General features: G+C 41.3%; 1 protein-coding gene across 2 annotated transcripts; it reads right to left on the bottom strand.

Annotated features, from left to right (window-relative positions):
• Window positions 1-2,612: 2,612 nt before the first annotated feature.
• ZBTB43 (zinc finger and BTB domain containing 43) lies at window positions 2,613-12,750 on the bottom strand. 2 transcript variants are annotated; one of them, XM_075056194.1, is made up of 3 exons: window positions 12,627-12,750; window positions 7,107-8,336; window positions 2,613-6,207 (listed from the first exon to the last, which is right to left on the bottom strand). In XM_075056194.1, the coding sequence occupies exons 2-3, from the start codon at window positions 8,311-8,313 to the stop codon at window positions 6,191-6,193; spliced, it is 1,224 nt and encodes a 407-aa protein (XP_074912295.1). In that variant the 5' UTR covers window positions 8,314-8,336; window positions 12,627-12,750; the 3' UTR covers window positions 2,613-6,190. The 2 variants fall into 2 exon arrangements, with proteins under 2 accessions (XP_074912295.1, XP_074912294.1); XM_075056193.1 differs by having other exon boundaries at window positions 2,613-8,336.
• Window positions 12,751-16,961: the final 4,211 nt, after the last annotated feature.

Below are 16,961 nucleotides of genomic sequence, written 5' to 3'. Positions count from 1 at the left end.
CTTCCTAACGTAACGAGCATTCAGAACGGTGGAGGATTTAAAACAAATGAGAACAAAGGCGTCAGAGATTACTGTGAGCAGCTCAGCATGACACCAGAAGCGTTCCTCTCCGGAGGGGCACGCTCTCCCGCCTTTGGAGACACCGGTCGTTTCTGTCCCGCAGCCTCGGGCACGCCTCAGGCGGCACACCCGTCTGGGTGCACGGAGACGCAGCGAGGAAGCTTTTAGGAGAGGACCACCCCCCAGCTGTGAACTACCACCTTTACTGACCACCCTAAGCGAGGAATTAAAAAGTTGACTCGTGCTACACTGCCCTTGTAACTTAGACAAATCGCTTTAGCAAGCATGCACGTGTTTTTTGAGCTTATCTTGCATATGCCTGTAGTTCACCTTGGGCAACGACTCACTGTTTTACCAGACAGTTCACGTGCTGCTCGATAAAAGTCAGTGACCGCTGCCAGTAGGTGCCGCTGGGATATCCACGTGGTCTAACTTTGGACATCACCTTTTGTCTTCAGGAGGTACGTCTTTATCTCCCCATAAAACATATGGAAGACAGTCTTCAGAAATGAGGTGTTGAATGGTAATCAGATAAAGTAGCAGCCGGGGGGGGGGGGGCATCCTGACCAACGCATAAATAACAAAGTTAAATAACAGATGCACCAATTGGTATTTGTTCACTCATATCAAAGAAAATCAAAGACTGATTCTGAACAGAGAGAGTACTTCGGGCTTGTTCTTATGTGTATTCAGTAAGCATAACCCACAGCAATAGCAAATCAATTTGCTTGTACCATATTCCGTTTAAAAGTTGCTGAAGACCGAGGAGTGTGTACACAAATATTGATTTCTCCAGGAATTAGCTGAATATGTTAAATGAGTGAGCTCATTTTTCGTTTAGATAGCAAGCATTAAGCTGCTGAGTAAGAAGCATCAGCTATGACAGTTCCATGAGGACTAATAGATGGATGCTGGGCAAAGTCATTCCATTCAAGTACCTAAATTTGGTCAGGGAGAGGAGGAATTCACACAGGAAGATAATGGAAACTTAATCTTTAATACTTTTTCACAGTATGAAATTTTTCATACTTGGACAAGAAAAAAAAATCTACACGTTATCTGTACCTCCTTCAAATTTATCTGTAGGCTTTTGGGGCATGCAGTTGCTGCTACTATGAAGCGAGTGTTCTGGAATTTTCCTATCAGCCTGTACATTCTGTATTGTAACTTCAGAGATGACCATTCTGCAAAAAACTGTTATAGTAACTCCTGTTTGATAAATTTGGACTAACATGGGAACCAATTACCTAAGCACCAAAGGAATGGGCCCAATTCCACAAATTCATAAACTTACTGTGTTATAAAAAAATCAGTTTTTAGTTTAGTGTTTTCTTAGGCTAGGCTGGCATGTTCTCAATATTTCAAGAAGACACATTACTAGATACACTTTTTCTTTATATATTTAATAAAGTTATATATCAACAACTTTTGGATTTGTACTTGTTTGAGCACTTATCGTTTTGGCAAAAGTGAAATATTAAATACTAGTACTAGACATGCATTCCTTTCATTCAAGCTTAAGAAAACATTTACAAAGTTGACAGATAACATTTATTAAAACATGTTATACAAAAAAGGGGCATGGGACTCTTCTATAAGAAGAAAATATTGAACAGTAACATTAAATTAAAACCATGCTGTACAATTAGGACAGCAATATTTATAGACAAAACTATCCAACCTCTGCAATACAGGCATAACATCTCACAAAATATCAAGATATGCAAATTTACTATAAATGACTTGTTTAGAATAAAAACTTATAGCTCATTAAGGAAGATTCACTTGACTTGCATAAACAGTTACATTTCTGGAAGAAATATGGAATCCCATGAATAATAAAAAAAGGAGCAGCAATCAACAGACACAGGCTTCAAGCAAAAATCGGAACTTACAATTTAATCACATTAAAAATATACCATTTTGTTTTCCAGCATCTTCCCCTAGGGCACTGACAGTTTACAGCTTATAGCTAAACAAGCCTAGCTATCCAATGAAGCATTTAAATGATTAAAAAAAAAAAACAAAAACAAACAACAACTTTCCTTTGTTGTTTTGAGAAAGGTTCTAATTCTGTTAAAGCAAAATACTCAATACACTGCTGTAGGCTCTCATAATTCAGAGACGGGTCACCTTTCTGGCACCAAAGTGTTGGGATTACAAGACCTGACATGCCTCCCTTTTTTCTGCCTCAGTAACACAGGGACATCAAATATTCTTTTTATTAATGAGAAACCCAGTACATTAGCCTTTGATCATCTGCCTTGCTTTCGATACAGGACAAAGTTACTCAGCCCCAGAAACACCTCAGATGAAAAAAAGCTAAGACCAAAAATTGTACTGACAGTACCTTCTAGAGTCTACCTGCTCACCCATAAAACAAATAAGGTAATGCTTTAAAAAAACCAAAACCAACAAAAAACCCCAACAGTGGTGTGTGAAACAGGAACCTTCTCTCTCAAGAGGGTCAGATACACACCTAAGCAGACATATAACCCTGCTAATAGTTGAATTTTTCAGAATGGTACTTACACAGATTCCATGGTAATTAACATCTTAGGTACAAAATAGAATGAAAAGAAACTTAGCTGTAGTATCGTTAAGTGTTCTTACCACTGATTGGACAATGAATGGCTTCACAGTAGCAGGAAATTCTGAAAGCCTCCTGTGTGTACAATGATTCTGGTTTTCAGAAGACATTCACTTTACTACAGCCAACAGCGAGCAATATAAAAATGCACAGATGTTTCTAAGCCATATCATTAAAGGTGATGAAGCTTAAGGGAAGATTAATGAAATTCATTATACACATATGCATTCATATTATATATATATAAGGATCGCTTCCCTCCTCCCCACAAACAAGAAATAATTTCTTGTATCTTGAACGAGACCACTTCATTAGCAAAGATTAAGAGCCTGACAGAAGCTGCATCTGCATATCTTGATTTACTATGTACATCTGTATTGGCCATAAATTGCAGGGTTTTAGTAGTAGGGGGCTGCAAGGGTGACATGTGGCAAGAGGTTGCGAACTGCAACCTGTGCTAGTCAAAAGAGATTCTAGCCTGCACTGAAGTGGATGTAAACAATCCACTGCATGCCAAAACTTCAACCAGAGGTTCACACAGTGCCTCTGCTTGAACATACTCTAAGAAAGAGTGGCAGCTGCTAGCAAGAGGTACACGGAGACACATAAGGAGAAGATACTCCTGGGGAAACACATTTGGAAACACATGCAGAGAAACTTAAGAGCTGCTCTTGGGACAACACATGGAGAAGACATTGAGAACATGTATAGAGACATACCCACAGAAGGACTCACTACGTGCCTGAGAGGATTCACTTCTGAGGGGACTTTGGCCTATAGCTAAGCCATGCCAGAGCAGGTACACCTCTGAAGTAACCGAGGCCCATAGGAGACGCAAGCTGGAACAGGCACATCCCTGAAAGGACTATGGCTCAGCATCACCATGAACAGTGACACTGACCAGCCCAGAGCAGCAGAGGACACCCACTAAGAAATGAAGAGCGTCAGACAAGCCAGTATGCATTATGAGCCCAAACTCCTGTGTGATCTGTCACCTCACTAAAAGAATTGGCATAGGCTGAGTGCAACTCTCGGTGAAAACAAGGAAAACAGAAGCAGGGAGGAAAGGTGTTAGGCTTAAGTTGAGCCTGAGGAAGGGGGAGGAAAGATGTTTCCTTAAGTGTTTAAGTAATTTTTTGTTACCTTTTTTCCCCCCAATACCTGAATCGGCAATTAGCAGTTTGTCAAAGGGCAATAAATTAAATTGAGGAAAACCACCACAAGTCAACTGTTTTGCCTGTGATAAGCAAAAGTAAGGATTATAGACATGTATCTCAAGCTTCCCTCAAATCATCAATCCTCTCAACTAGATCTCATGACAGTCGTATCAGTATTTTCCTGCAATCAATTGGTTTCATGTAAATTAATATCAGAATGCCAAGCACTACAAAATCAGTGGAGCAACTTTTGTTGGACTTTCAAGACAATGTCATAATATGGGGTAAAACAGTAATAGGCAAATATTAAAAAGTTACTATTCATGCTAAGTCATTAAAAAAGGACATGGTTCTATAATATGATCTACTGGACCTGTTATAAAACCTTTAAAGTGTCTCTCGCAGTACATTTTATTTTAAAGCTTTATTTCAAAGTAATCTAACTGCAAATATGAGTAATGTTCAACTTTGAAATGTCCCATATAAAAGTCATTCCAAGCTGGTAAAAGAAACAGTTTTGCTGGCAGCTCTGTAGGATGGTCTGGGTTTAACAAATAATTTCTTGCTTGACCATGGTTTTCAGCCTGGTGTTTCTGACCAGCCTTATTTATGGTTAAATGGGAAGAGGCACCCTTAACCTTTTTATGCAACACTGAAGTGACAATTTGAAAGGGGTTGAGAACTAATGTAATATACAAGATCATCTTTGAAATGAGTATGAGAATACCTTCCCTCAAATGTGATGATGGTACTTGCAGAAATGACACCCTGTATGTAGTAAGGCCTTGGAGAATGGAAAAATAGGGCCACTGAGTGCAAGAACCCTTTCCTCTACACTCATGTAAACAGGCAAGCATTATAATTTTTTTTTTTTTTTAATATTAAAAAAGACAGTGTTAGCAGTGTGGAAACAAACCATAAAGGGAATATAATTTCTAAGTTTAAAAAACATACTTATAAAGTTTTACGGTTTGTTTTTTATTTTTTTTTTAAATACAAAGTGCTTCTATACATTAAGCAGGTTACAGTGTTAGTGAGCAAATCCCTGTTTAGTTACCTTGATTACAAGGGTTATATATGGCCACCATGGTATATTGTAGAGTTCAATTAAGTGCTAAGAATAGGAACTCTGTGGTGCTGACCATTCATGCCCATTGCCAGCAATGGGTTCATCATATTTGGGAATATCTGTTTTAACAAAATTCCATATGAAAAATATCTGAAGCATTAGAAGATTAAGAATTAAGAGCCTCTTAAAAAAATTAAAGTTTGTAAGTAGAATGCCAGAAAAGAAGTTACAGTAATTACAGCCCACTGAGTAGTAAACCCCCCGCTTGTACCAGACATTCATGTTCAGGATACAGTTCGGCTGTATCTTAAGACAATTTGTAACAGGGAGTTCAAAAAAGCATCTTAGTAGTAATTATCTTTGTGTGTTTTTCCTTGTAATGTCACCATACAGGGTCATCTGTTTAAGTACATTATCCTGCATATTGCAGTATCTAAAACATAAATTGGGGGCAGAGAGGCTTAGGCCTTCGATGCTGGTTAACTTTTTCCCCCATGTTACCAGCACTGTACTTGGACATCACCCCTTTCTATTACAGTCTTTGTATGCTCTAAAGGCTCTTTCCTTTTCTATAATATGTTTCAGTAAACTACAAAGAAGGGTTAATTGCTTTTGCATCAGACTGCATTAAGCTTTCAACCCCAAAATCCTGTTGCCACCTTTACAAATGATGCATTCACTCTACCTGCAGAGCTGGCAGCATCTCTCAGAACTACAAACACTCCTCCATCTATCTCTAAGAATGAGAGCCCAGCATATAGATCCTCACCCTAAAGAAGCAGAAGTGCCACTTTCCCAGCAAAAATCCAGACTTCGGACATGAGCATGGTACCATGTTCTGCAGTACCATTAACAGATCCAAATACCATACTTTCTACTTTTTTTCCCACAAGCAACTTTGTTTGAGGAGGTAAACAACTCTGGCTGCTTGTGATCACATGTAACCAGTCACAGTAGTTCAGTACCAAGAATCTGTATTATGGTTCTTACTATTCAAAGAGTAAAGAATTAAAAGTATAAATACCTATCAATGACTAAATAATTTTCCTAAAACAGGTTTCTAAAACTATATAGAAGTTCTCAAAGAAGTTTTTGTACCAATAAAAAGTCAATTCATGAATCCACAGAGTTTGGTACTTGCTACTGTAGTAAGCCACAAAAATCTGAACAGAAAACTACAGTTTAAATGTTTGATTGGTTTGGGTAAGTTCCAAATGTTACATCTTATTTCTTTTTTTTTGACAAGCCATACTTATTACACACACTTCTAGAAGCTCTCACGGTGTAGCAATCAAAATCAAGTCAAGCCAAGAGTCATACAGCATTAGACCCTAGAGGAGCAAAGACAAATTATACTTAATACAGATTGAAGTTTATATAGTGCTCAACTATATTTAAGTGCTTTAGAGATTCTAAATAGAAATCAGCACAAAATTAGACATTTGTTTTACTAAAGATGGATAAAAAAATGGAAGACAGATAAAGGAAAGCCAAACCATCTTTAACACAGCCTTTCATTAAGCAATACAGCAAAGGCTATTTAATGATGTACACTATCTAATGATGCATGTTAAGTATGTTGGCAGTCTCCAGTTTGAGGTGGAATTCTAATTTTTTTTCATTAAAACATGAATCATATAACCTGGTTTAGTCATCCTAGTTCTCTTTTCCACTAAGTAGGGCTACTTGAATTGCTGCTTCATCTATGTATTTGAAGGATTTGGGTCAATTTAGAACTGGGTTTTACTGTGAGTTTAGAAGACTTAGAAAAACAACAGGGCTTCTAAATACTGCTGTGATTACAATCAGTGTCACAAAGACCTTACAGACCTCACTTTGCAAGCACCTTTCAGATTAACCATTTGCGCTTCACACATTGAACACCTGGAGTAATACTGTGGAAAATAAAAGTTTGGTCTGCTTATACCAGCATAATCATTAGAACTTGTTTTTTTGAGAATTTACAATAGCAAGTACCAGACATTATTTGCATAATTAGTTTATTTTGCTTACTCTACTAAACAAATGCAAGCCCTAATGTCTTAGTTCATCTCAGTAGTACTCTGCTCAGCTTTAGAAGCTTGATATGACTTGGTACAAGAGGTCACATGCCGATGAAAACTGTCCCGCCACATAAATCTTTTCCCACAGATGTTACACTCATATGGTTTTATGCCTGTATGAATTTTCATATGGCCTACAAGATGGTGTTTCATTTTGAATTTCTTACCACAGACACCACAGCCATAAGGTCGAAGACCAAGGTGCATACTCATATGCCGATCTCTCTGACTTTTGTGGGTAAAGCTTTTTCCACACTGACAAGGATACAGCTTATCAGCATGTGAGAATCCAGTGAGGGATGTTTCTTCTTTAATTCCTGTAGCCATTTCAATGCCTTCACCATAGCCTGCTGCAATCATAAGATCCTGTCTGTGGGCACTTAAATTTCCATCTGCCCTTTCACCAGAAAATTCTTCCATAGAAGAGCCATAGAAGTCAACTTGTTCATCATAATTACTTTCATCTGCCTGTTCATCAAATTCTGCTTCCATCTTTTTGTCACCTATATGAAAGTCTTCAACACCCGAAGACTGGATTGAATGATCCGCCTGAATAGCATTCATGGATTCAGAAACTTGGTGCTCATCATAAGGATTATCCACACCTTCACAGTCTTGTTCAAATCTTTCTGGTTTCACATGGATCCACCGCTTGTGAGACATGATGCTGGGTTTGCTATACATAGGTCTGGTATACTGATACTCTGCACTATCACTAGTTCCTTCTTCGCCATCCTGACTTGTCATTCCAGTGCTAAGTCTATCATGTTCTGTTGAAGAATTACTGGGAAGGTACTCATGTTCAGTTAGTTGACATGACAGCTCATCTTTAGAGCTCTCTTCTTCATTTTCGCCATCCCTTAGTTCCTGCACTTTGTGGAATTCTGTCTGTCCTCCAGAGCCAAGTTCAAAGGTTTCAACAAGGCCATTGTAACTACTACTGCTTGGAGACTGATGATCACTGCCATGATTCATCTTCTGACACAGAACTGTTGGGTTCCCCTCTAGCACTTCAGTGCATTTATCCACTACATGCCACATCTGAAGGAAACTTGCTGCTGTCAAATAACTAACAATTTCTGGAGCAGGCATTACCAGCCGACCTGTATAGGTAGACAGAAGAATGTTTTCAAATACTCTTGGATTCATCACATCAGGCAGGACTATTCGCCTGCTGTTTTTTAGGAGAACCTGATCACAGAAGTAAGGTGAACTAGCTGCAAGAACAGCTTTATGGGCTCTGAAGAGGTGGCCCTGAACTACAATGGACACATCACATAATTGTCCTTGCTGGCGCTGCTGGTTTAACTTCTGCAAAATGGTGCTAGAAAAATCTGGAAATTCCACTCGAAAAGAGCTTGACCCAGACTCCATTTCATTACAAATTTAGTGTTGTGCTGCAAGAAAAAACAAAACAAAACAAAAACAAAAAAACAAAAACAACAGAAATTCTGCTTAGTAAAGTATTGATCTTTCCATTTCCTTCTACACTTTTTCTTTTTTCTTTAACAAGTAACACCTAAGCAGACTCATACGGAACTCAACCCAACATTTTCTGGAGCCTATGTTACTGCTATGCTTCTATTTCTCCCACCCCACCTCATTACTCTCTTTTCCAAAAGTTGTACTGAGGCCACAGATTGCTATGTCAGCACATTTAGTTGTGTTTTTTTCTGTCCAAGAGGACTCGGCAACAATAGCAGGAGCTACAAACAGCATGTTACCCAGTTGAGATAGATTAAGCATTTCAAGCCTGAGTTTAGGATAACAAAACCAGTTATTTGATGAAATTATAGCAGTAGAGTTCTAACTCCAGGATGTCCCAGAGTTTATAACAGCACATGAAAGATTCTGCATTTCAACTGCCAAGAAAACATCTCATTGATCCCCCAATAAAGACTGATTGTACTCTTATGAAATATTCCACTTTAAATGAAGTTTTCAAAAGCCAACATATTGATTCATACAATGACAAAGGCTGCATAGACAGAACCTACTGAGAATGAGGTTTATGACTCTTCTAGTGGTATTTCCCTGTCATTTTATTAACTGAAAGGTGGAATAGCAACATCTTGTACAGTTGTAGGACTATAATCCAATCTTTTAATTCTGAGCTTTTTCAGATGTTATTATAACATTCCTTACTTAAAGAAAAACCTTACAAAACTTAAAATGTTAATCAGGAAAGTGATACCTCTGCTGTACAGAATTTTTTCTGTGCGTACCTTGTATATATGTAACAATGCAACAATTATATGCTAGAAGCTCAGGTAAGAGCTCACAGATTTTAATGTTTGTATTCCCACAGGATCCATATGTCTTACTACAATGTTAAGTCTTTTAAGGAGTAATACAATTCTTTAAAATGTCTACTTTAAATTTTAAATTGAATTTGAGACAAATTTGCATGTTATCATCATTAGAAATAATGACAGAAATTTAAATGCAACTATGAAAGACCAACATTAGCTGCCTGAATAAGTTAAACTCATGCAATTTTTCAATTTGATAATGCATAAATTGAATACAATGGAATTCCAGAAGAGCCATAGAATAGCAAGCAGTTTTCCTCTGTCAAGTTCTGTTTCTCCTAAGTGGTAAAGTGTCAAAGTTTTAATAGATGGGGCTGCAGACCTGAGAGAGAATACTTAGTAAATTAGGAGATAGTGTATACATACAGAGTTTAAAGCACTTTGTTAATACAGTGCAAAAATAGAATTTGCATTACAAACAGTTGGAGGACTCCAAAATGAAAGTACGTCTATAGAATACAGAATCTAGAAAATATGATTATGAATCCCTGCTACAGAGAGCCTGTACAATAACAATAGTACTTTCTGTACAGTTATGTAACCATCAAAAGAAAACTGTTCATTTGGTGTACTGTGTTAAAATGCTGGCACATTGGCACAAATGTATGACTACTAAGTGCAGAAAAAGCAGCAGTGCTTGCTTACAAAAGGCAGACTACACAGGAGTGATTATGTAAACCACTCAATGTTTAATCAACAGCTCATGGTTGCATAATCCCTTCCTTACCAATCTGATCTGTTTTCCAACTCATATTCTTGACAACTCTCCCCCACTCCCCAAAAACCTCAGTGTTCTGTCTCCAAAGTTTCAGAGCTAGAGAAGGATGACAAGCATATGGAGCACAGGTGAACACAGACTTCTCACTGTTATCTTACATAAAGTTGGATAGGTTTTCTATAGAAGAGAGAGCATGGGAGTCAGAAAGCCATCAAGACTTTTCAATAAATACAGGCCCAAACTCCTTGTAAACTTTGAAACTGGCATCTTCTGCAGACCTGTGAATATTATGCTTTCAAATTTCCTTTTAATTTTTCACTAGAAGTATGGTATCAATCCAACTCTCTTATGAAGGTGTGTGAAGAAAACAGACTGGGAAGAATAACCTGCTATTTATGAAACCCATGTGTAAACATAAATAATCGCAGCAACACAGTCAAAAGAAAAAAGGTACCTTTTTTGAACAGTTTCCTTCCTTCTTCAAATCTTACACTAATTTCCAATGCTGGGTAGGAGGAGGAACTGAAAGGACTGGATAAAGCTCCCATTGGGGGACAGTCAAATTACGAAAAATTTTGTAGTTGAGCACCATAACTGTGCTGTATACAGTCATGTTCACTTTTACGTTTTCATAAATCGTTACTGTTTTAATGGTTGAAACAACTGGTTAACTTAAGAGGTGTTTATCAACCATCTTGAGATCCTCAGATTTAAGATGAGAATCAGTCATAATTTTAATCTTTTTTTTAAAACACTTGGTGGCACAAGGCAGTTTTCCTACAAATACTGCCTCACATGAATCAGGGGTGAGCTGTTACATTCTGCTGAAACAGTAACCAGGATGCATCAACTGAGGAAACAGACTAAAACTTGCAAATCTAGCACACAACTACTTTCAAGTGCTTTGACTAACAGTGTTAAGAAACAGGAAAGCCCTTTTTATCACAAAGCATTACTCCTCAGAGAGTCCTCAACTTCAGCCCTCACAGCTTGCTTTAAGTATTTGACAAGCTAAAAACGATTATGGATATCCTTGAACAAGCTTCTTGAGATGTATTCATAAAAGTATATGGGAATTTCACATGAAAGTGCAAAACAGAAAATAAGACCATTTCTCTACCTTTCAAGTGAAATAAAAAGTCTTGGGACAGTCATCAACTCACCAGATGTGAATTACCAAACTGTCATACCTCAGGTGTAAATGTGGAATTTGGATTGAACGCTACTACATTTATAACCACTTTTAGCTAGTCTCAGAACAATCTGTATGAACATTCAGAAGTCTGAACATTCAGAATTTTATTTAGTAAACCCAATGGACTATTAGAAACAGCAGATTTTTAAATTACTTCCTTGGAAAAGGAATCTCTGAAAAGCTTGCAGTTCAGCTGATGATCTTCAAGTTGTCACCTACATAATAGCAGAAGACCACCTCTAAATCTACTGTCTTCAGCACCCCTCAGTTTTTTTCCTCAAAGCATCAGTCCTGCTATGTACCCATACAACCAATCCAATTCAGGAGACCAAGTCAGCTACTGATGTTTTCCCAGAGAGCAACAGAATACTATGCCTGTCAGTTCAATTGTTAATTTTTCCTACCACTTTGCTTAAAACAACTTGACAACGTTATTTCAGTATTTCAAACAGTCATCTTACACCTAGTGTACATTACATAATACCTACATTTTAAAAAAAATAATTTTTTTTATTATGCAGATGCAGTTCTTCACCTCCTTTCAGAATATTCTCAGATTTTAGACTATATTTTTCAACACTTGCCTACAAAAAAATATAAGCCTTTAGGATATGTTCAGCTGAAATTTAAGAGAGACATGTCTAGAGACCTTACATAATTACTGCTAGTCTAAACTGCCATCTTTCAGCAAGGGCTCGGCATACCACCACAGAAACAATTCCAGGCGGGAGCAGACTTTTGTGTATTTTAAGTTCTCATGAAAACCAAAGCCATCAAACATAAGTAAAATATCTTCTACTAATAAAGCCACACATGTCAAGAAAACTTTGTTTTTCCAAAGAGGTTTCACTTCCTGCTTTTACTACCTGTTCTGTTTCTGCATTTTCTTTATCCCCAGCTCATAAAGAGCAAAATCCTTCTACTTCCCTTAATAAAAAAAATAATTAGCCTCCATGCTGCAACACCGAGCAAGACACACAAGGCACACGTCAGCTGCTTAAAAATAAAATTACTTCAAGAAGCACTAGTGGGCAGTTCCCTCAGTTCGCCGCACGCAGAGCTTCCGAAGAAATTAATCTCTTACACCTGCCACGGCAGCACCTCAAACGCTACAGCACCCGCTGCCGCGAGCGCACCGGCGGGGCCCTCTCCGGAAGGCGCGGCAGACCGCGGCCGCAGGCTCGGCCCGGCCCGGCCCCGGCGACGGCGCCCCCCGCGGCCGAGCGCCGGGCGGACCCGCCCAGCGGCGCTGCCTGGAGCGGGCCGGGGCCGGGTCCAGCACCCGCCTCCCGACCACCCACCCGCGGCTCCGCCGTCTGCCGGCGAGGGCCGCCCCAGCCGGCAAGCGGCGCGGCGGGGAGAGGGACGGGCCTCGCTCGCCGTCCCGCCCCAGAGCGGGCCCGCGGAGCCAGGCCCGGCGGCGGCGCGGCCTCCCGCGGGCCACGAGCGGGCCGCGTCTCACCTGCGGGCCTCAGAGTCTCTCGCATAGCGGGATACGAGCCCGGCCTCAGCGTTCGGTGCGGCCGGCACTGCCTCCGCGCCCCAGCCCGGCCGACGCCGGAAGCAGCCCCCCCTTCCTGCGGAGAGCTTCCGCATCCCGGTCACATGACGGCCCGGGTCAGCCCTTCTGCTTCCTGCCCACCAGGGGCCGCCCCGCCCCGCCCTCGCCGGGGCCGCTCAGCGGCGGCAGAGCCACCGGGCGCCGCTCGCACGCGCGGCGGCGGCGCCCCCTGCTGGCGCAGCCTCCGTGAGCGGCGCCGCTCGGGGCCGCCGAGGCCCGGGGAGGCCGCGCCGCCGCCGGGCCGGGGCCCGGCGGGACTCCGGCGCGCCCCCTCGCCGCCGCACGGCCGCCTGCAGCGACGGCGCCCGCGCCTTTCTCCCGCGCCGGTGAGGCGGCGCGTCCCGGAGCCCCTCGGCCGTCCCTCCGGCGGGCCAGCTGAGCCGCGCCCGCGCCCGACGCAAGACGCCTCTGCCGGGAGAGTTGCCTCGGGCCCTCCGGGCGCCGAGTCCCGCGGGCGGTCCTGGCGCCTCGCTCGGTCGCGCAGCGCCTTTGGGCAGCCCCTGAGCGCCGGGGGCGGCCCTGGTCCCCGCCAGCCCGGGGCGGGGGGTCTGGGTACGGCCGTTCTGGCCAGTACCCGAGGCCCTGGGACTGTGCGGTGAAGCCTCCGCTCGCCGAAGAGGCGACGGCAGGGGGCCGAAGCGCGTACCGGCGGGAGCAGCGACAGAGAGCGAGCGAGCGAGCGCGCGCCAGCCGCTCTGTCGGGACGTACGAGCTGCCGAGAAACCCCGGAGGGGCTGCGAGACCCCCGCGGGAGAAATAAATGATAGTATGGCTTCGCTGGGGTACCACCTCTTCAGCGGGGCTCTGAATACAGGAGGTGGTTTTGAACGCCTAGCTGGTTGCCCCACGGGAAGGAGATCGGGAAGCAGACGGTCTAGCACTGGGCACCTGGTCCGCCCCGCCAAACGGTGCTGCTGCCAGAGAGTAAATCAGTTTGGCAAAACTAAGTCTAAGCTAACGTTTGGTAGTAGCAACTAAAAAGGGCATTATCATTTCATCAAACTTTCTCAGTTGTTGAGAAATACAAGGCTGAGACTAATACCTGTGCTGCGATTTCTTACCAACATCATGGAAAGCATTAACTCTCAAACGAGCACCAGATCTCTGAAACGAGTTGTTTGTGTTACATAAAGAAAAGAGGCAGAATCCCAACAAGCTGTCAAGAGCAGGTTACTGTACACATGTCACAGAACAAATGCAATCTAATGCCTTAAAAAGCAACAAAGGAGATACATTTTGGAGCAGAACCATTTTGGAGAAGAACAATAATCTTGCCCAGTGCAGCTTCCCCCCCTTTTTTTTTTTTCTTTTCCTTGGCAGGTTAATGTGCTTCACGGGAAAGGGTAAAAAATATAATATGCAATTTTGTAGGAATTTATGCACAAGAAAATTTTATGTTTAAGTCTGCTTCTACTAGTTGTTTTGGTATGCCTTGAGGCATTATTTTTCCATTTATTAAAATACATGTTTTTATTTTAAAGTTAAGACTTCCTTACAACTCTTGAAGTACTTCCTGTAATTTTCTGAGTGGGAGTTAAACGCATATATATAAGGAGGGTCTGAATCCCATATTGCCTTCTCCCTACATTCTAAATACATGATTTGCACATTCTTCAAGTCCATTTCTTTGGATTAACGTGGCGTTCACCTTTCTGGTTTCCTCATGATCTAGAACCAAGAATCATTCAGCAAGAACTCCATGTGTAGAAATGTGGCACAAGATGAATGTGTAGCAAACTCATCTCTAATAAAATCACCGTTAATAAATTGTTCTGTGTAAAAGAGTGATGTCACTCTATATACACTGGAGGTACCATTTACATATTGGCAGAGGAAAAATATATTTTTTGGACTGCCCTCAATCTACTGGTATGTGTGAGATACATAAGGATGGACAGATATGATACATCCTGGTAAAGTGCATTTCATTGCTAAACTATTTCAGTGTGAGGTTTAGACCAATATTATTTGTAGAATTCTTTTAATGATGAAATAGTTGAACTGAGGAAACAGATGGTTCAGGAAGTGCTCCCTAAGTACTGTGCATCATTGCTATGCTGGCCATGACAACAAAGTCTTAGAGCTGAGTCAAACTTCAAGTCTCTAGCAAGGCAGGCAGAAGCTGTGAAAGTGGTCTCAGAGGGATGTAGAGTCAGCTGCTCTGCTCATTCTGAATCCTCTTGTGGGCAAAACTGCCAGGCACCCCAGCATTATTTTGCAAGGTTGAGGTTTCTGCCCAGGAGGTAGATTAAGAGAAAGAGTCTATGAATTAGGAGGAGGCACACAGGAGTCAAGCCAAAATAAGAAGAGTGATGGCATGTTTCGCGTGTGTTAGCATTACAGATGCCTGTGTTGTACCAGCAGCAGCATGAATGTGTGTAAGAGGCGTAAGGAAGATGCGTTGCATTGTTTGCCCAGGGACAGCATTCTTGGATTCTCAATACAAGCTGTCAACACTCTCATTGGTGACATTAAAGACGCAATTGTTTCTGCATCTTTGGAAAATTGGGGTTTGAACCAATATTGGGTGTGTAATTAAGTGCTATTTTGGGGGAAATAGTGAGTCAAAGCAATAGACTGGTCAAGAAGGTAACTTCTGCCATCCATTTCAGTGAATGTTCATCTTGGAGCTTTGACAAGTAAGGGAAAGCAGATTCACGTAGCTTTGTCCCAAGTAGCAGGATGAAGGAGAAATACTCTCATGCATGATGAAGAAGGAGCTCCAATTTAACTCAGAATTAAACATTTAATTTGACTGTTAATGGACTTTTTTCTTTTTTTCCTTTTCTCACTTAAGTGCAAATGTGCATTCCCAGATCATTCTCCAAACTTAACATATAAGGAAGAACAGATACCTTCCTTTTGGAGTCTTCAAGCAAAGTTTGTGTATGATGATTGAAGAAATTCTAAAGGGCAATCATTCCATCCTCCAGTAGTACTTCTGGCTTTGTCTGGGTATTAAGGTATATTATATACTTAGATAAGCATTGTTCTATCTATATTGTCAGAATTGAGAAGTTGCTTTAGTGATGAAAAGCCAGAATGTATTAAGTTAGAATTTGAAGAATACCCATACAGCGTACTCTGTATAATTTCTCATATTACCCAGAGTGTATCTACTGAATTTAATCCTGCTTGAAAACTGGCCTTAATGACAATGATCAGGGGGGGCTCAGTTTCTGCAGTTCAATTCTAGCTGCACTTACTTCAGAAAGCAAATTTAATGCAAAATCGAGGACAGGAAAATAAAGAAGTAGCAGGAAAGTTGCCAGCATCACGTGTAGTATACCAAAGAGATGCATTTGCCACTCAGGGATTGTGATAATGCATAATTGCTTTAAAGATTACTTTCTTTCTACAGTTTGATTTGGGAGTTGATGTATTTTCTAATATAAGCAGTCAAGAATAATAATATTGTCACCACAAGATTTCCCTGAAGAGTCCTCCTTTTTCTTTGTTTCACTGATCTTTGTGGATGAGTTTTTCAACGCGGCTGTAGGCACTACTAGGAGGGGACCACCAGAGAGCAGTACTTGATTCTGCTGTCCTGGCAGGGCTCTGGCTGTTCGCTCCTGTTAAGTCACATGCTGAGGTCAGATACCTGACCTGCTACATGACAGGAATTGTTCCACAGTCAGACTGCTCCACTGGCCATGCCACAAGCACATTAACTTTTCAAAATTAAGAAGAGATTCCACAAGAACGATTTCTAGGATAAAAATAGATCAAAGACTACTTTGAACTCTCCGAACAGGCCTGTGGCCTTCATGATAGTGTTATTGTGCCAGCATAGTAAGGGAATTCGTAACTCCACAGCCGGTTGTTCTATTTCTATCAGGGATCAAGGCTCAAAACAAAGAGTTAACACAGTTTTGGACAGTATCTTAGGACAGTAAGAGAGGCAACTGAATACTAGGCATTTTGGGGAAAGTAAACTACTGAAACTTTGTGAGACTCTTGCTCTAAGAAAGGGAGTTCAGGTGTGGCCAATAGTCATGCTCGGTGGTATGGCATTTTTTTGCAGTTGTTAAGGATGCAGCAAAAGACCTGTGCTGCCTCTCTAAGAAACTGGCAAGCTGAGCAAGGGTATTACCAATTTTTGTTTCAGAACTTTCTCATTCAGTTCAACTTTATGAGAAAGAAGACACGATGGATTCCGCTTTACAAGTGAAACCCCAGCAAAATAATTCTCAGTCTTGGAGATGCCTGGCATAAGCAGTGACTCTCTACACTTCC

The sequence above is a fragment of the Buteo buteo genome, chromosome 23 (assembly GCF_964188355.1).
Source record: "Buteo buteo chromosome 23, bButBut1.hap1.1, whole genome shotgun sequence".
In the NCBI taxonomy this organism is placed as follows: Eukaryota; Metazoa; Chordata; class Aves; order Accipitriformes; family Accipitridae; genus Buteo; species Buteo buteo.
The sequence above is the reverse complement of the archived record's forward strand: the minus strand, read 5'-3'. Positions and strand labels throughout refer to the sequence as shown.

Bases quoted from the DNA above. Each gene is read 5' to 3' on its own strand.
- ZBTB43 (XM_075056193.1), bottom strand. From the start codon at position 8,313: ATGGAGTCTGGGTCAAGCTCTTTTCGAGTGGAATTTCCAGATTTTTCT.